The following is an 18,302-nucleotide window of genomic DNA, read 5'->3' as shown; positions in this document are numbered from 1 at the left end:
TCATTTACTATACCTCGTCCGCCAGGAGCTGGGCCTCAGGATCATTCTTCCCGCTGCTGAGGGCGGCCTTCAATTTGACTGCCCTCTTTGCTTGCCTCCGGAGATTTTCGTTTTCCTTGTTGTTTCTGTAGCGAGTGAGCATGACTTCTGCCTCCTGCAACAAGCGGCGCTTGAAGGCTTCCGCCTCACTTCCCGCGGCAAAAAGGCAGAAGACGGCAAAGGTGTCCTTGGGCATGCGCTCTGAGTCCATCCATGCCTGCACAAGCAACGTCTGCTGCTTCTTGTCGAAGGTCCAGGTGCTTCTGTCTGTGTGCCAGTGATACATCCAGGCTATTGCATCTTCCAGCCGCTTTGCATGGGACGCCTTGAAAGAGTTCTTACGCTTGTCAGACTTGTTGGGCCGCTCCTTGTGCCCCGATGGCGTCGCTTTTGATGCGTCTTTCTGCTTCGCACCAGTTCCCATGATTTCAGAGCAAAAAATAAAAGCTCATATGGTCCCGTTTAACTCCAATGCAACAACCAAGTCTCAGCACCGCCCAGACGTGCCACCACTTGGAAAGCAGCTTCTTGATCCAAGGCGTAGACCTGCACCGCGCATGAAAGAGGTTTTTAGTATCGGGACACACGATCTCGACATCCAATCTCAGGAACGTGCACATACTTCATCTTCGCAAATAAGTAACGCCTCCCAGAAAAGTACACTAGGTCTGGAGAAGTCGTCCAAGAAGTGCAGCTCTTCAACAGTCAAGCAAATGCAAGCCCCGAATACTATCACACCTCAGTCTATATTTGACAGCCTCGCCCTCTCCAAACAACTGGGAAACGTGGCTTCATCTGCAGACGATCTTAGAGTCAAGAAAAAGGAAGTTTTGAAGAACTATCTGCGTGTCCAAACACACTTAAACGTTGCTAAGGGAAATTACGGGGCCGTCTCTGGCTTTCCTGACATGCGGACACTCATGCCAAATCTTGTCGAGGTGGATGCTAGCGATAATAGGCTCGGGATTCATCACTTTATAAAGTTCAATTGTACCATTCTTCGATTATCCTCAAACCTTGTCACAGATGATGTGATAGAACGGAGCCTCGAACTTCACGGCCTCCTCAGCCAAACGCCAGAGAAGCTGGAAAAAGCACACCTTTTCAGAACCCTCCGGGTGCTAGATCTGTCCAACAATCTTATCGAGAACTTCTATACGTTATGTGCTCTATTGTCTAAGTTCCCCTTGCTTCAAACGGTTATTCTTTCCAACAATTCTCTTCAGGTTCCCACAACCAATGTCGAGGAAGCACGGCTCACAGTGGACGAATATCTAAAGCTAGAGCGTCCAGTACGTAATATACCGCCCTATACAAATAATGGATACATTTTTCCTCTTCTAGGGGTCACAGACCAATTTGTTCCTTCAGGACATGCTAACATACCTGTTGTTACTAGTACCACGACCCTGGTAATGGACGGAATTCCTATAAATTCGAGTTTCTTCTCTGCAATTGCCAAGGCGTTTCCTAATCTTGAGAGACTCTCTGTTCGGGGATGCAACGTGCACCACTCATTCCTCAGTTCTCTCTTGGAACTTTCAACTATAGTTGAGCTTGATTTGTCCGATAACCCTGGCATAGGTTGTGTAGACCACCTAAGGTCGTATGCTTTGCATGCACCAAGTAAGAATCTTAGCATTATTCGAGCACACAATAGTATTGGCACCGTTTCTACCAAAGAGGGTCCGGTCCATTTTCTCTGGTTAGATTTCGACGGGAATCTTATCAGCGAGTCACGCAATCCTTATTTTCAGCCGGAAACCACATTTAGAACCATCGAGATTTCCCTGTTTCAGAGTTCCGGCATTAGACACGCACTCCGCTCTGGTGAATCGGCTCCCATCAAGATTGATACGTCGCTTCCTAAGATCCCAGGTGTATCAAAGCTTCGCTGTGATTCTGCCTCTGGCGTCACCGATGTCGCCTCTTCGTTGCGACAGCTCACCAACGACCTAGAAGGCTTAGAATACACTGATTTGGATAAGTTTAATCAGAAGACGACAATTACTGAATCTGTGCTAGACACTATTAACACTGCAATGGAGAAGCTCAAGCTTGTGTCGGACGAAGCTGATCAATCTTCTTCCGTGTCTTTTGGCGCTGATTTTAAGTCTACGGGGACAGGTCCAGCATCAAAGTCCGTTATTTCAGCAGCAAAGCCGCTTTCCTCCTACTTGATAACGACAGCCGACACAATGCATATCCCCGGCTCTGCAAAGACCAACTCTCAGCAGAGTCGTAGCTCACATGGCTCTATCTCAACGGGCAGGGATAGTGGGCTGAGCAATAAAACTCGAGCCTCTAGAGCAAGCAAGTCCTCCCTCTCAATTGCTGCCATACTGGGAGGGATTGGAGCACCGGCTGCTAGTATCGTAGCTGCGCCAACCTTGGGCCTTTCTGCACCGTCAGCCAGCAGCGATATTACGGGAGACCCCACTAGACTCGGCCTTACCCCGGTGCCTTTCTCGGCCGTTCCTAATGGAACCCAGAAGTTTTCTAAGAGCCCATTGCCGAATACGAAGTCTCCCCCAAGGTCACCGCTTTACAAACGGCCAGATAGCACCCGCCGCAATTTAGTCTTAGGCACCGGGCAGACAGCAGTGGACGAGTATCTTGTGGCAGCTAGAGAGAAATATGCAGACAACAGTATCATCATGAGGGCTCTTGCGTCGGTCAAGTCGCCAGTCGGTACTCAATCACATACCTATCCCATGCTGTATGGAAAGAGGGCTTCTTCGATTACGGCAGGAAATATTTCAGACAACCTCAGCTCCGACTCAACTTTTGCGCAGGATAACATGCATACCCCTAAACGTAGCACAGTACCAAAGCCAAGTATAGATATACACAGCGGGGAGGAGTCTCCTCTAATGGTATACAAGCTTCATTTGCAGAGCGAAGACCGCGGGACCTTTGATGCCTCGTTCCCCGCTCCATACTCAATCCACGATAAAGCCATTTCAAAAGGAGGTGTGGTGCAAGACATGGACCTGACCGATGAGACGCTAGCTGCAGAGCTCGTCACCAGCTTTGTTCGTACATCAATTTGTGGAGTGCTCAACAAGAGTGCGCCTGCCAGTCTTTACCCTCAGCGCCTTTCGCTGATTGATGATGTTAGTGATATCAGCGACCCCAGTGATACAGAGCCATTTGATGGGGCAATCAAGAGCGCCCAGATAGTGGAGCATGAAAGGTTTGTTGCGGCACACAGTATCCAATCGGCTAATGATGGGAAGCGTGTCGATATTCTACGTGCACAGTCTGCGCCTCCGCGATATGCAACGGACGTCTTTGTTGCCGAGCCGGAGAACTCCAAGGAGGGCGTTCCGTTTCCAGGCCCGTCTTTCACTGGTGCTAACACATTCCTCACCGGGACAGACTACATACAGGAGATTTCTGATATCGAGGAGGAGCACCCTGCGAACACCGCCTATCAGCCCGGCCTCTTCGACGACACGCTCCTGACGAGGCGCATCCGCGAGGGGATCGAGATGATCACGGGGCCGGTCGATGTTGTGGGGATCCTCCAGAGCGATAGCCCCCAAGAGCAGGACATCCTCTCGTTTCTGCCGCGGGGGCGCCGCTCCTCGTTGCGCGACATCTACACGGCGCTCCGGACGGTCCTCGAAAACCCGATCACGACGTATGCGGCGATCACAGACGAGGAGATCCTGGCGAGCCTCCTCCGGCAGGTAAACTAGCAATCTTCGAAGGGCTATCCAATGCGCTTTTACGTTCTTGCGCGCGAGTGTGCCCGCGTAGCTCAGTGGATAGAGTGGTAGCCTTCTAAGCTATAGGTCGCGGGTTCGAGTCCCGTCGTGGGCCTTTGTCCGTTTACTCGACGCTCTGGGCCACCTGGGCCTCGGCGGGCTCCACAAGGTCTGCAAACGAGGAGGGGAGCGTGAGCTTTTGCTCCAGTGCGACCTCTGCGATCAGCTTGGCGGCGACCTGGGAGTCCATGGTGGCGCTCGTCTGCTCACCCATCATCTGGCCCATGAAGGCGGTGTTCATGGAGAGGTTCTTGTCGCTCTTCGCAAACTCGTCCATGATCTTCGCAAGCGCTTTTGTGTCCATTGTGTTCAGAGCCTTCTTCACATTTTTATTCAATCCTTTGATTTCCTTCGCATTCTCCATCATCAAGCCGCCTATCTCCAGCTGGGTGGCAATGATCTCCATCTGACCGGCGAGCTTATAAAGCTGGTTTATCTGGTTCTGCTTCGCAACCAGGAGGTTTGCCTTTGTGTTGGCGAGTTCGCGATTGTTAGATGCAATCACCCTTTGCAGCTCCAAGCGGAGATTCTTAACATCAGTCTCGAGGCGACGCGCCTGAGATTCCATCTGTTTACCTGCTATCTTGAGCTCAATGGCCTGGTCGGTAAGATCTATCTTCCCCATTTTTTTGCCGGACAATCAGTACGAAATATCGAATCCTTTGATTATTTACCCTTTGAAGTAATTTTCTAGGCATAGTCGTGTCCAGTCAATGGCGCAGCCTCGGACTCCGTAGAGGCTCTGGGCCTCCTACGCTTTGAGACTATTATAGGAATAACCACGATCAAAACAGCCACTAGGACACCACCGGCGATAATTCCAGTGGTCATGCCAACGTTGATGGACGACTCGTTGGTACTTGGGTCCGGCTCTGGACTGGGATCTGGATCGGGGCTAGGCTCAGGGTCTGGGTTCGGCTCCGGCGGGGTCTCTGGCTCATATTCGCCATACTTGGGACAACCAAGCGTTGATGCCTCTCCCAGCTGACTGCGCAGCTGGTCACAGGCGGACCAAACAAACTGGTATGCGGTTTCAGTCAAATTGGTAGTGTCGTAGGTGAACTGACAATAAGAGTTACGAGGAACACAGAAGACGTCCTCACCTAGACGCATGACCGTGGTGCTGCCCACGCCACGCGTCTTGACATCATTGTTATAAATGTCAAGGCGAGACTGGTAAACTCCGCGGGTCTCATGATAGCAGCGATTAAAGGCATTGAGCTTTGCTGTAGAAAGGCCGTATCTTCCGACTAGGAGCTGTTCCGTACACGTTTCGAGGATGTACGGCAATTGGTCAAATCTGCCGTTTGGATGCATGCACTCCATAAGGTCATTAAGCCTTGTGAGATTATAGTCTGTATAGTACGAGAAGCACCCGATATATGTGTCGGCAAGAGCCGACGCAGGGGAAACGAGAGAATAACCTTTTAACGTATTGTACTGATACGGCTCGACTGTGCTCGTGAAGGAGACAGAAAAGTAACGGCGCACCTTCGGGAACTTGGCAAACATCGGCGTTAGAATCTGTGTTATAACTTCGTGGAGCTCCTCGCTTTCCCCGCTGCCTGTCAAGTAGATCGTCCCCAAAAAGGTATCCGAGCTATTCTTTGTCCTGTACACTTCATGCTCAGCAGGAACCTCAGGTCCACTCAGCGCGAAGTGGGTCTCTAACGCGTGCGTCTTCCAAAACGCTGTAATCACGCTCGGTGGGATGCTCCCTTGATCGTCAATGAGGTTAACGTACTTCTTGATTGCTGCATAGGCTTCGTCCGTTGTAGTTCGGCCTGAGGTTGTAAAGACCACCGGGTCTGAGACGTCAGCCTGCAACCCAACTCCCTCGATGATCATAACAGATGTCTGGGGGTCGCTATCGTATATTCCAAAGCTGAAGTCTGTGCTTCCAAACTTGGAGATGTCCAAGGGCTTGGTGGCAGACCCTGACCGCAGCACGAGGCTGACTTCATAGTAGCGCTGTTCCTCGATAGGATTCTCGGGGTCAGAATAGTCTGCCGGAATTATCACTTCCTTAACGGTGGCTCCCGTAGTTAATAGCAGAGTACAATCGCTACTACCATCAGGAGCTGACATCTTGGACTCCTGTACTCCATAGACACCCTTGGTACAGAAAAAGTTATTTCCGCTAGCTCTGATGCCTATCAAATGCGGAAATCTCTCACGAAAGTTGGCAATCTCATTAAGTTTGGGTGCAATACCAACGAGTGCATTGTTGGAGATATCAATTACAGAGATATCGGGGCCGAACTTAGGAAGAAGAGACTCTAGCTCTTGCACCCCTTCCATGAGGCCCTTGAAGTTGTTGTTGGATAAATCCAACAGCCTTATCTTCGAATATCCCTGAGTCTGTATGCCCTCTGACACTGCCTTTAGATCCAGTTCTCCTTCAAGTTGATTGTATCCTAGCATAACGTCAGTCCCCATGAGTAGAGCCTTAAAATTGTCAGTGGTAAGTGTGCCTGACAGGCCCATGTTCGACAGGTCCAAATAAGTGAGCCGATTTGCAGTCTCGGTTGGAAGCACAAGAGAAACACCAGGAGCAGAAATATCAGCAAGACCAAAGCACTTTGTGTCAGCACCGATTGTCAGGGAGCTCTTCCCAGCCGGAAAGGAAAGCTGGGTGCGGCCAAAGTCTATAGATGGGATGCTCATGGTACACTCAGGGATTACTCCGTCTGTCAGTGGGTTATTTGCCACAAGGAATATCTCGAGGGTGTTAGCCAAATTGCATATGTTGGAGGGAAGCTTAGTGAAACTGTTCCTGGTCAAGTCGACTACTTTTATACGCGCAGGAAGGTCAGCTATTTGGCCCTTGAGCGCATTTCCGGTGAGATTCAAGTACTCTAGTCCGTCCATGCTTCCAATGCACGGTGGAAGAGAGTGCTTGAAATCGGGGGCTATGATGCCGTTTCCAGGGAGGTGGAGCTGTCTAACCTGGCCAGACGCGTCACAGACGACCCCCGGAAGCATACACATGGTCTGAGCATCTATGCTGGTGCTCCAATCCGTCCTATTAAACCACGTATCTGTTCCATTTGTATTTGCAACAAGAGTTGTCAGACAAAGCGCGTCCGAGGAAGGATCGGCTAGACTAAGGAGTAGAAGAATTAGAGTGGTCACGAGTTGTAACATTTATTTGAACGATTTATGGTGAATTTTATACCTTTTATAGGCAGAACAGCTGTTGAAAAAACCTTTGCTCGGAGCCAGGTTTGCATGAAATTAAAGTATCTGATGTGTACACCTGTTCAAGAAGATTCAAGCGGACCGTGGCTTCTTCAACGAAAATCATCTGACTGGGCAACAATAAATAAAAATGTCTGACACTGTCACCAAGGTCGTAGCGGACCTGAATGCCGCTATCTTGCAGAAGTCTGCGCGTGCCATCGCAGAGGTTGCGTGTAAGTACAGTGCCTCGGACAGAGAGAAGGTCAGAGCGCAGTATCGCAGCACCTACTCCATAGAGCCGGACGACCACATCAACAAGATGCTCAAGGGTGGGGATGCTGCCACCATCGTCTCGAACTGTTGGGATGAGCTTCCTGTCCTGCGTGCCAAGCATCTCTCCAAGGCCCTGAAGGGCTCTGTCGACCACAGGGCCCTCCTTGACCTGTTGATCATGTGTGATCGCGAAGACTGGAACAATACCGTCGTTGCATTCACTCAACAGTTCCGTAAGAATCTTCCTGAGGAGCTTGAAAAGGCCCTGAAGTCCACGACTAGCTACCGTGCATTCTATACCACTTGGATCAAGTTTGACCGTGCTCCGAGGAACAACATCAATGGCGATGCCCTTAAGCTCAAGGAGGCTTTTTCGAAGAAGGATGAGCAGACCGTCTTTGACATCATGTCCACCACCGTAGAGAGCGAGTACAAGGCTATCGCCACCCAGTTCGAGAAGGTTGCTGGGATGACTATGATCCAGGCTTTTGCAGCTCTAACCTCGGGGCCGCTCTACTGGGCGCTCCACACAGCCCACTATCGTAACATTGGTATGAACAACGGAGCCGCGTTCCTTATCCACCATGCATGCACAGCCGATAAGAAGGGCGACATCGCTAGGATGACGCGCCTGAGCCCGCTCCTCTGCGACAAGTGTCTCAACGCAAAGAACTACTATTCAGAGTTTGGTGATATGGGCAAGGATATCGTCAACGCCTTTAAGGATGCGGTTGAAGAGGTTCTCAAGGTCCTTTGGAGAGTGTAGGTCTCCTTCTCTAGAGGTAAATGAAAGGCGTTTTAGTTTTATTATATTAGCAAATCAGTGGATGCTCTTCAGCAGCGCGGAGGAATGGTTCCAGGCCATTGGAACGCGCAACTACTCAGCGGTCCGCGCCAACATCGCTACCTACCAGAAGTCCGTCGACGAACGGGGAGAAACGGGGCTCATGCGAGCAGTCCGCGCAAAGGACACAGAGATGGTGCACTTGCTTGCCTCGTTCGAGCATTCATTGCGCAACTCAAGTGGGTACACTGCGCTGATGATAGCAGCTAGTATTAACTCGGCGGACATCTGTCAGAAGCTGGCGCCTTATGAGATGAACATAGCAACTGAAAACAGCCGTAGCGCCCTAATGATAGCAGCAATGGAGGGCTCTATCGATGCAATTATTAGTCTTCTTCCGTATCAGAAGTGTCGCGCAGACGTGGATGGTCGGACCGCAATGATGCACGCTGTCCTCAATCGCCGATTTGACGCCGTCAAGCAACTGAGTCTTCGAGAAACAGGCTACACCGATCTCGCTGGAAAGACCGCCTATGTCCTTGCACTTGAGCTGGATTTTCAGGAGATTGCTAATTTTCTCGCACCGTTGGAAGGCACGTTTCTTTCGGGCGTTCGGAGGTCTCTTGGATCCATGGAGCGGCAGTCTGTAGTTTTCAGCAACTTAACCAACACCACGATTCACAGCTCTATGTCACCCCAGCCTTCCGTCCAAAGGAGCAGTCAAGCACACACATCCATTACCCACACATCCAACACACACCCGACTACGACTACAGGTTCTGGAGACACTAGCAAGGTTTCCACATCCCGGGATTCACGTTCAGACGTTAGGTCTTCTGCATCACAGCAATACAGTTCGTCAGTTGAGCCACCGCCCTATGCATCCCTCTCCGCCAAAAAGCCAAAAAGTGGGTCATCCCTTGGTCATATTTCCAGTATGCCACCGCACCGAGCAGGGTCCAACCTTGGGGGGCGGGAGAAAGATGATCCTCAACCTGAGTCCTCGAAGACGTCAAGCATTACGCCTGCTCCAAATGTCCAGACAATCAAGGCAGTGTTGCACGGTAAGCCCAATGAAGTGTCTATAATCCGAACTAGCCTTCTCGGCAGAGCTACCGAGTCGGACAATGAACATCTCGCGTTGGAAGACTTGTCCACCAGAAGAAGTATGTCCATGGATTCGCGCTCAAGCCTCATGCAAGCATACGCAAACACGTTCAGAGAGGTTAACAGTTTACGCCAGTCCATGTCCGTTCGGTCATCTCAACTTTCTAGAAGCTCTGCCCACATCGACGCCCAGCAGCGTTTGCAGTTAGCCTCCACTGTTACAGACAGAATGGACTCGTTGGAGATGAAGATGGTTGCGCTTGTTCAGTCCAATATGGAACTGGCCGCTGAAAATCAAGCACTCAAGGCCCGAATGAACAAGGGACATGATGGCTCAGGAGCCGACTCTATGGTTTCTCTGGCAGATACACAGTCGGTAAGCCCCGGGCCTCGCAAGAGCTCTTTATTTAGCAAACCAGCGGATACTGGCAACGACCCATCAGAGGGCGAGGTGCTTTATGACGCCAGAAACAGTATACTTTCTGTCAACATGCCAAAGGCTATGTCTGTTGCAAGTGGGCGGCGTAGCTCTACGGATAAATCGATGACCACAGGACCTGATGCTCCTATGGAGCAGTCCACAGAGTCAAACCCTGTCGACGCTGAGCAAACCAACAAGCTTCTCGTGGACATGGAGCAAAAGGACAAGGAGCTGGAGCGTTTGACTGCTGAAAACCTTGCGTATCAGAAACAAATACTCGAATTAACAAACAAGTTATCATTGACAGCTGGAACACCGTCGGAGAAATTGACAGATGTATACCCTGCTGACTTCTGCCAAGATAGTGGCAGTACATCCCTGTCGGACATAGACATTGTTTGTCATGATTTGTCCGAACATGTCCCTCCTACGTCGCTCATGGCACCGCCGGCACTGCCACCTACGACTAGAATGAGCCAGGAACGCCGCATTTTGGAACTCGAGTCACAGAAGGAGGCATTGGCAGAAGAAGTTGCACGGCTTGAGCATCTACTCCATCAGAAAATAGCAGAGCAATCCCTGATGTCTTCGCAGATTGGAAAGACCCAAAATAACGAGGCCACAGAAATGTCCTCCCCTACCCTTTCCGAAGCCGACCCTATGGATATGTGTCAGGACCAGGAGCCGGAGAGCGTACGCCACCTACAGAGCAGTGCAGACTCAAAGCCTTCTGAACAGGATCGAGACGCTCTCCAACGGTCTGAGACGTCCTGCCCACAAACACGTGACTTCGGACTCTGCACGGATAGACTTTCAGAGCCTCATGAGACTTCATTGCTTTCTTATAGACAGAGCAATTGCACCACTGGTGCACTTGAAAGGGACGAAAGAATGGTCTATGAAGAAAGAATTGAGGAGCTGGAAGCTCAGCTAAAGATGTATCAGAAGGACGTTGTTGATCTGACGAAAGAAAACGATTTGGACACTGAAGCGTTTACACAAAACAGAATAGACTCTCCGCAAGGAGAAATAAGCTTAACCGAAGATGACACGGTAGAAACACTGCGTCAGAAGGTTACAGAGTTGAAGATTGAAACTAAGAAGCTACGGGCGAATTCGCGGATCGCAGAAAGGCGTTTAGAAAAGGTGGAGTCTATCAACGATGACCTTCTAGACATCGTCCAAGCCAAGGAGAATGAGATCATGGCGTTGCAAATAACGCTAGACAAAGCGTCGACTATTGTTAGCCCGAAGTTTGTTACATCTCGCTTGGGCCTGACAGAGATGAGCTTGGAACGAAAAGACATGATGTCCACCGCTTCTGCAAGCTATATCTCCGATAACTCCACACTCGCATTCGGCCAGCATGGCGCACCAACAACACAGGCCATTCAAAGCATGCTGGGCATATCAGATTCAAAACTGAATGAGTCGCACGAGTTCCTTGAGCAGCGAGACGTGCCGCAAGAGCTTATGGGGCCAACCAATCAACAACGAAACATCAAAAGTACTCCAAACCCATTCAGTCCATTTGATTATCGAACGAACATAAACACGCGCTTTTTCGGAGACAGATTGAACGTAATGTCTGCCAACAAGCGGAAGGTCATGAGCGCAGAAATCGGTTCTAGAACTAACGCACATCCTCTGCGTGCCCCGACTAGTGCCTTTGGGACTCCTGCCCCGTTCGCTGGCGGCACAGCCCAGAGCCCAAAGAGATCTCAGAGCGCAACCACTGGCGCCAAGAGTGGTACTAGGTTAGATGGAACAGCATCACGCAAGGGTGGCGGACGACCAAGCTCGGGCATTACTACATGGAGAGACGACCTGTCCATCAATTATACAACAAGGGATATGTACCACAGCACCCATTCTATCAGTGACTTATCCGTTAATAGCCCCGAGAAGGTCGATGAAACGCTCCACAACCTTCATGTGTCTATCGTGGATTGTGTCCGTGCGTCTGTGGACAATCCCGAGGAGCGCGCCTCTCTGGGATCAACACATCATGAGCAGGATCTGAGTACTGATGCGCTGAAGCTCATGGAGAAGCTAGATTGCTATCAGAACGATATTACTGAGTTCACCGAAAAGAATGCCAAGTTGATGGAGCGGTTGGATAAACTAGATACAGAGTACCGGGAGCTTAGTGTAATACACCAGGAGCTCGTAAATGCAAAGAAGGTTAAGGAAGAGGTTATCACATCACTGGAACAGCTGAGCAGCCAGGCATCTCGTCGCGGATCATCTGTTCGGGCATCAGAAACAGGACTGGTATGAGCCCAAGGTCTCTTGTAAATTGTCTATGGCCGCATTTGGAGAATACCTTTGATTGTTCTGGATAATGGCTCTATGAGTGCTTAAACTGCTGGGCAAAATCGTGGTACTTCTTCATATCTGCTTCTGTGACTGAGGGAAATGTATTGCGAAGAACATCGAGAGCGTCTTTGAGGGTGATCTTCGGCAAGTTGCACCTACCCTTCGGGAGTTGAGAAAGCTTCCCCTTGAAGAGGAGGGGACGAAGGGCCTTGTTTTCCGGCGTGTCCGTTTCTAAAATCGTGTCACCATGCTCACAGATAACCCACTCGTTCTTCGCATTCTTTATAAAGTACTCGGCCTCTACAAGCTTCCGCGTGGCACAATTTTTGACTCCCTCACATAGAAGCTCCAAGTCGGCATTAGAAAAGTTGTGCGTCCTATCAGCTATATGCCGTGGTAAGTCAGGCTCTTCTTCAATAAGGTGCTTAGGGAGGTTACGCAAAAGAAACTGCTCGCGATCATTGGTATCAGGAAGAGAGATGAAGATTCGCTTATCAAACCGCCTGAATGCTGCTTGGTCTATTGCCTCTGGAAAGTTTGTTGCGCCTAGCACAATGACAAACTTAAGCCTTTCAACGGAGGTGGAACGCGCAGGTGAGCTTGGCCCCATAAGTTCTTGAGAGGCACCAGAGTCGGATGAAAATTGGAGAATCTGTTCATTGTTGTAGTGCTTTGTCTCATCAAAGCATTGCAGGAATTGATTCTTAACACGCCGTATTCCATCGCTGTCGTCACCCGAACGCTGGGACAGAAGTCCATCAATCTCGTCTATAAGGATGATGGACGGGGCCTTTTCACGAGCCAGCTGAAAAAGCGAGCTGACAAGCTTCTCTGACTCACCCTGCCACTTCGACATGATGTGAGATGCAGTCACAATGAAGAACGAGACACCTGCTGCAGCAGCTACACACTTGCACAGAAATGTTTTTCCGCTGCCAGGCGGTCCATAGAGAAGGATTCCACGATTGAGAGATAAACCCTTTGTGTAGAGGTGCGGATGGTTAACAGGTACCAGAATGGAGGTTTCCAATTCAACAAGAGCAGACTTCATGCCTATGAGCTTTTGACTATTGTATATATCTATGTTGAGGTCCACAAGTATCCCCTCGTCGATGAGCTGCTTTGCCAAGTTACTAGAGGCCGACTGGGGTTTACCGCGCTTATCACTATCCTTGGTCTTTCGCACTGAGGAAGGCGCTTCGTCAACACCTCCGAGGAGCTCGGTACTCGAAGAAGAAGGGCAGGCATTGAGAAAATGCATTGGGGGCAAAAGGGAAGATGCAGATACTAACTTCAGGGAGGGCTCATCGACGTTTTTGTGATGCTCTGATCTAGAGGGAATCCCAGAGACCTTTTGAACACTATCTACACTATGCAAAGTGGTCTCAGAGGCTACTTGCTGAGTGGAAGCATGGATTGCAGAAACCAAGTCGGCTACGTGGCCACCAATTAGAGAGCCTGATGGGCGGTGAAGGTTCACAGGGCCAGACCGCTTGATAACTGGTAGAGGATCCATAGTGGCGATAAGATCTTTCACAAATGTGCGATATTCAAGCTCGGTAACGCTTGCTAAAAGGGTCGCGTAAGAATATTGCTGCTCATTGAGAGTGGTGTCGGCGGAGCTCGCAGTGAAGGCACGCATGTCTGGGATCAGACCAGTTCTTCCGAAGATTTTCTTGGACAAGACTCGCTCCGATAGTGTACTATGCAGCCGCTCGCATGGGTTGAGCCGCGAGCACATAGGGTGGTGGCAGGGATTTTTATTTTAATTGGAAAGCTTGTCTATCAACTTGTTTACAAAGTGGCACAGTAGACTATCAATGCCTGAATAAAATAAGTAACCTGTGAACGGTGGACACTTGGTGTAGATAGCTTTAGTTAGTAATTACAATCAGCTTTTTGACAAAATTCAGATAGATAGCAGCCTCTTTCTGTAGACCTCCAAACGAGACATAAGGTCCCTATACTCTCCTCGCTCAGAGTCAATCAACCTAGCGAGTCGACTCTGATTTTCTACCCTTTTTGCCGCAGAAAACGGAGCCTCTGTGTCTAGCTTGTTAAGGCACATGGAGACATCTGCAGCTTTGAAAGCAGCTCGCACGGAGAGGACCCCTGCCTCCACGTGCAGCTGCATGTTGATGAGTTGGCTGATGACTATGTCAGCCATAACCTTCATGTTCTCTGCCTTAGAGTTGTACCGTTCGCAGAGTGACAGCAAGGTCATCGCGTTGCGCATCTCATCTACCTGTGCGCTGGACTCTAGTTGACTTGTTAATGACGGCATGTCTTCAATAGACGGGCTGATGTGAGACACTACGAAGGAGCTAACAGGGTCCGACTCCTGGGCAGCACTGTGGGCTTGAGCTAATCTTTGTGCTACGCCCTCGACCGTGTAGAACTCGCTGTCGATCGGAACCACGCAGTACAGTTCATCATTTAGAACCAGGTCATCGGAATTTGCGCCCGAAACCTCTTCTAGCACAAATAGATCAATATCGTCGGACTCGCACCCAACCGACGCTGTAACGGCCTGTAAGATATCTTCAGTAGAGCTGAGAGAATCTCCTGCGAGAACACGCAAGCCGAGATATGAACGCATTGCAGAAACTTAAACACAATCACTGGATGCGTGGTACTTTTAAAGTTTTCAAAAAATGCAGATAGAAGAGGACAGACGGCTTGAGGAGCGCCGTAGTAAAGAAAAAGGCCTGGGCAAGGTCCTGAGCAAAGTGTTCACACTACAGAGGGCTGAAATACGGCAACTTAAGCCTCCTTTTCTGGAGTCTTTCTCCTTAGAGTCGGAAAACTCATTCTTGAACTACAAGATTGATTTATTATATGCCGCCCTTTTCCCCGGTGAGGGCGCCCCCAAGCCCAAAGCGTATTGCATACTCGGGGCAGGAGTTAGTACAGCTGTTGGTCTTTCTGCATTTCGCTCATCAGGATCCATCTTCAGAAGGGTGCAGCACTTTTATCCCCTTCTTGTCTATGCACTCCAGCAAGAGGTTGCCGACCCTTCTGACGATGATTTCTTCTTAAGATATGCCCTTGGTTTACGGGGCATTATTCAAAATCCCATTGTTGTTTATAGTGTTCTGAGGGAATACCACGAAAGCATAATGTTTATATCTAACATCAGGCCTTCGCTTACACACTATTTTCTTCGCTTCCTTGCAGACGAGGGGATCCTGAAGCTTATTTTGACCCAGAACATTGATGAACTGGAACGTGGCGTGGGGCTCAGCGAGGTTGTAGATGTCAAGCAGGTACACGGATCTCTTAGTAACCCGGGCGCCTGCTTGGCATGTGGGCGTTCCTGCCTTCCAGAGGTTGTCCTCCAAGCTATACGTGATGGCTCTGTAGCCGCCTGCGAAAATTGTGGCTCAGCGATTAAGCCAGGAATTGTTTGCTATGATGAGGATATAGATCTTCAAAGCGATACAGTCAATTCTCTATCAGATAGAGTCAATCCCTACACTTTGGGTTTAGTTTTTGGAACCTCGCTGTTGGTCGAGCCGGTGAAGTTCCTACCTGGAGCAGCACCCTTGTCCAGTCAAATTCATATTGTGTGTAGAGCATTCGATGAGGCAGCATGGCTTGACAATCAGGATTTACAGCAAATTAAGACTGCTAGACTCAAGCAGCACACCGTCAATCTTGCAATAGAGGAGAGAAACACCCAGCTTTCATTTTCTCCCTATCTCAATATCATCGATGAAACTTGCGATGCAGTTGTCCAAGCGCTTCTCTGTAGGAATAAAGTAGTGGCAGAGAAATTTCTTGCCACAATGCGAAGAGTTCTAGAAGAAGAAAAGCAGAATACTAGCACCGTCACCACGATACCCCCCTCTCAAATAGGGCCGTTCCATAAGGTATACCTAGCTGCTCCAGAACTGATACCACCAGACGGATACGTTCAGTGTATTGAGCTCAACGGTATGCTAGTCTTTTGCCTTCTTACACTTATTAGCGATACCATCCTAACTAATCACTTCTGCAATCAGTCTCACTATGACATAATAGACATACCAACGCACACCGCAGGAGTGGAGCACAGCAAAGAGCATATCAACCAGCATCGCACCTTATGCATTATAGAGGCAGACTACAAGGAAGCGTTGCGTAGAGGATATGAAGCCACAGTTAGCTTTCTCCAGAATGTACTGTACCGACCGATAAATTGTCATTGGGGTAGCTACATCTATGGCTACAATGCATATCGACTTACGCCACCAGGAGCAGAATACATAGAAACACACGATCCATGGAATGCACTGTTCTTCTGCTCCACGCCAGCAATAAAAAGACATGACTTTTGCTATAAAGGGATGCCTGGGCTGTCGCTCCATCTTCAGAACTCAGAAGATCATACACTCTTTATCTATCTCCGTACAACTGTATCCATTTCTCAGCCAGTCAGCCGCGTTACCTAAGATGTCAGGTATGTAGCTCTGCTGCGTTAAAGCCTGATTCAGGAACCAAACCGTGCCATTCTAAAGCTCCAAAGGGGGATTTACATGCAACAAGCCTTGATTGTTCGTTAGTCTGGCTGATCAAAGGGATTTATCTGTTCCTCTTCTACGTACTCGGGGTTTCCCTCTATGCCTTTCTTCTGCTCTGTCTCTTCTTTCTTTTGCATTATTATGTCAGACTTCGGTATATCTTGCCGCTTACATACTTTGGAGTGCCCGGCAACCCAGTCTATCTTTTGGCATTTTCTTCCACAGTACCAAACGTTGTGGCATCGAGAACACCTGTTGCGTGCAAGTACCCCACAGTTGGTACAGACAGGAAACACGCTGCTATAGTGGTCTAGATACACCCCTGTGGAACTAGTATCTGCTATGTCTTCCACCCTAAGCGTCCCCATCAGTCTTACATACTCTTCTGCAAGAGCATCATACATTGCTTGTTTGATGACTTGCGAGAGGGCTTCAAATGAAGTGACGGAGGTTCCTATGGACTCTTCTTCCTTATCAGTCATGTCTGTAATAAATGTGGGCCCTGTTTTTGCTACCTCTCCTTTTGTGTGCGCCTTTGTATGCATTTGATACCAATAACGTACTTTAAGGGTGAGCTCGGACTCGTAATAGTTGGCTGTTTGAACAAGAATAGCTCCTGGAGAATATAACTGTGCATCGGAAGCCAGAGTAAAGTCATCTGCGAGACCGTATTGTTCGCGTATCTTTTGCTGCTGTTTGGCAAGCACTGAACTAGCTTCTTGTTGGGCACCCTGAAGAATCAGCTGCTCTAGGTAAAGCCTATACTCTTTCAACTCAGGGAGCTGGCTGACAAGAGTTTCATTGAGCCGTCCCTTTATGGAATCGAAGACAGACAACTCGTTTTGTGTGAATTGGTCGGGGATGTTTGCTCTAGCTTCTAGAAGGATTAGCCAAACCTGAGCTTCCATCACGGTCAGCTTATAATTAGATTCTTCATTGGTGGCATACTTGTACCAGGATGTTCCGTCCCAGTACTCTAGGGACCTGTCATTAAGCATTCGTTGCCACGGCGCAATATTTCCATAGAGCGCAGCGACATTCTTGGTAAGGAGCTGTGCAACAAGTACCGATATCCTAGTGGCTTTGAGCTTTGACTGAAGGGAGATGGGGAGCTTGTGAAAGAGTAGGCCTCGCAGCAAGGATAGAACAGTCAGGGATGTGTTGTAATTAATAGAAACATCATTCTCTACCAACTGGTCAAAAAAGCCCAGAATGCTATTTTCTAGATGCTGCGCAATTTCAAGCATGGATTTGCTAGAGTCTTGAGCCTGCTGTTTTAAACGGTCACGAAGTCCCTGGGAAACTGCAGCACTTAGCTCCGATGTGGGAAAACGTGGATCAAGTTTTGATTTTTTTTCTGAATTGTCTTTCCCGGCGCAGGGCAATCTGGTGAATTTTTTTGAAATCAAATTTGTAATATGATATACGCACCAGTCCACAAGGTCGTCGAGGTGCTCTGCTTCTGGAAGCTTGTCAAGGCAAGTAGATGCCAAAAATTCCGCCAGTACGACCTCATGGAATAAAAGATCGTACAGAAAATGTGCCATGCATGGCTCAAGGTCTGGGCGAATAGGTTCATCTGTGTGCCGTTGCTTTAGGTTTGCAACAATGGCTGGAAAGACGTGAATTTTAAACAAGTGTATGCATATAAGGTCAGAAATGATGACATCCCATTTCCTATACGTGTTCATAAGATCAGCAACATAGTCCTCACGATTAAACATCATATTCTGGTGGGTTTGCATGTTCAGTTTGACAAGACGTGTGTGCTGGGCATGCCACTCTCTGCTACCCACGTTGTATATGTCAAAAGACTGCAAACTTCGAACAAACTCCTCTGCTTCTTGGTAAAGCAGTATTTCAGTCATCGGTAAGAAGAGAGATCTTTAAGCTGTCAAAGG

The 18,302-nt window shown here is 49.1% G+C and overlaps 10 protein-coding genes and 1 non-coding gene across 11 annotated transcripts; 5 read left to right on the top strand and 6 right to left on the bottom strand.

Annotated features, from left to right (window-relative positions):
• Nucleotides 1-7: 7 nt before the first annotated feature.
• Nucleotides 8-463, bottom strand: GL50803_0015474 (uncharacterized protein; the record flags this gene model as incomplete). The annotated part of the gene is made up of 1 exon (XM_001708778.1): nt 8-463. One exon carries the CDS (start codon nt 461-463, stop codon nt 8-10), a length of 456 nt encoding a protein of 151 aa, XP_001708830.1.
• GL50803_0015473 (uncharacterized protein) lies at nt 462-3,743 on the top strand (the record flags this gene model as incomplete). The annotated part of the gene is made up of 1 exon (XM_001708779.1): nt 462-3,743. One exon carries the CDS (start codon nt 462-464, stop codon nt 3,741-3,743), a length of 3,282 nt encoding a protein of 1,093 aa, XP_001708831.1.
• A 51-nt stretch (nt 3,744-3,794) lies between these two features.
• GL50803_00t0011 lies at nt 3,795-3,867 on the top strand. Its single transcript has one exon. It is a non-coding gene; the product is annotated as a tRNA-Arg (tRNA).
• Nucleotides 3,868-3,876: 9 nt separating this feature from the next.
• On the bottom strand, nt 3,877-4,437 carry GL50803_0015472 (Vacuolar protein sorting 46a; the record flags this gene model as incomplete). Its single annotated transcript, XM_001708781.1, has 1 exon — nt 3,877-4,437. One exon carries the CDS (start codon nt 4,435-4,437, stop codon nt 3,877-3,879), a length of 561 nt encoding a protein of 186 aa, XP_001708833.1.
• Nucleotides 4,438-4,502: 65 nt separating this feature from the next.
• On the bottom strand, nt 4,503-6,959 carry GL50803_0011684 (Leucine-rich repeat protein; the record flags this gene model as incomplete). The annotated part of the gene is made up of 1 exon (XM_001708783.1): nt 4,503-6,959. One exon carries the CDS (start codon nt 6,957-6,959, stop codon nt 4,503-4,505), a length of 2,457 nt encoding a protein of 818 aa, XP_001708835.1.
• Nucleotides 6,960-7,143: 184 nt separating this feature from the next.
• On the top strand, nt 7,144-8,034 carry GL50803_0011683 (Alpha-3 giardin; the record flags this gene model as incomplete). Its single annotated transcript, XM_001708785.1, has 1 exon — nt 7,144-8,034. The coding sequence occupies one exon, from the start codon at nt 7,144-7,146 to the stop codon at nt 8,032-8,034; it is 891 nt and encodes a 296-aa protein (XP_001708837.1).
• Nucleotides 8,035-8,095: 61 nt separating this feature from the next.
• Nucleotides 8,096-11,860, top strand: GL50803_0040390 (Ankyrin repeat protein 1; the record flags this gene model as incomplete). The annotated part of the gene is made up of 1 exon (XM_001708786.1): nt 8,096-11,860. The coding sequence occupies one exon, from the start codon at nt 8,096-8,098 to the stop codon at nt 11,858-11,860; it is 3,765 nt and encodes a 1,254-aa protein (XP_001708838.1).
• A 70-nt stretch (nt 11,861-11,930) lies between these two features.
• On the bottom strand, nt 11,931-13,640 carry GL50803_0015469 (Vacuolar protein sorting 4c; the record flags this gene model as incomplete). Its single annotated transcript, XM_001708787.1, has 1 exon — nt 11,931-13,640. One exon carries the CDS (start codon nt 13,638-13,640, stop codon nt 11,931-11,933), a length of 1,710 nt encoding a protein of 569 aa, XP_001708839.1.
• A 168-nt stretch (nt 13,641-13,808) lies between these two features.
• GL50803_0011677 (uncharacterized protein) lies at nt 13,809-14,498 on the bottom strand (the record flags this gene model as incomplete). The annotated part of the gene is made up of 1 exon (XM_001708788.1): nt 13,809-14,498. The coding sequence occupies one exon, from the start codon at nt 14,496-14,498 to the stop codon at nt 13,809-13,811; it is 690 nt and encodes a 229-aa protein (XP_001708840.1).
• A 55-nt stretch (nt 14,499-14,553) lies between these two features.
• Nucleotides 14,554-16,332, top strand: GL50803_0011676 (Sirtuin type 2; the record flags this gene model as incomplete). Its single annotated transcript, XM_001708789.1, has 1 exon — nt 14,554-16,332. One exon carries the CDS (start codon nt 14,554-14,556, stop codon nt 16,330-16,332), a length of 1,779 nt encoding a protein of 592 aa, XP_001708841.1.
• A 107-nt stretch (nt 16,333-16,439) lies between these two features.
• GL50803_0017543 (Zinc finger domain) lies at nt 16,440-18,269 on the bottom strand (the record flags this gene model as incomplete). Its single annotated transcript, XM_001708790.1, has 1 exon — nt 16,440-18,269. One exon carries the CDS (start codon nt 18,267-18,269, stop codon nt 16,440-16,442), a length of 1,830 nt encoding a protein of 609 aa, XP_001708842.1.
• Between the last annotated feature and the right edge of the window lie 33 nt (nt 18,270-18,302).

Source organism: Giardia intestinalis, chromosome 5 (assembly GCF_000002435.2).
Source record: "Giardia intestinalis strain WB C6 chromosome 5, whole genome shotgun sequence".
NCBI lineage: Eukaryota > Fornicata > Diplomonadida > Hexamitidae > Giardia > Giardia duodenalis.
The sequence above is the reverse complement of the archived record's forward strand: the minus strand, read 5'-3'. Positions and strand labels throughout refer to the sequence as shown.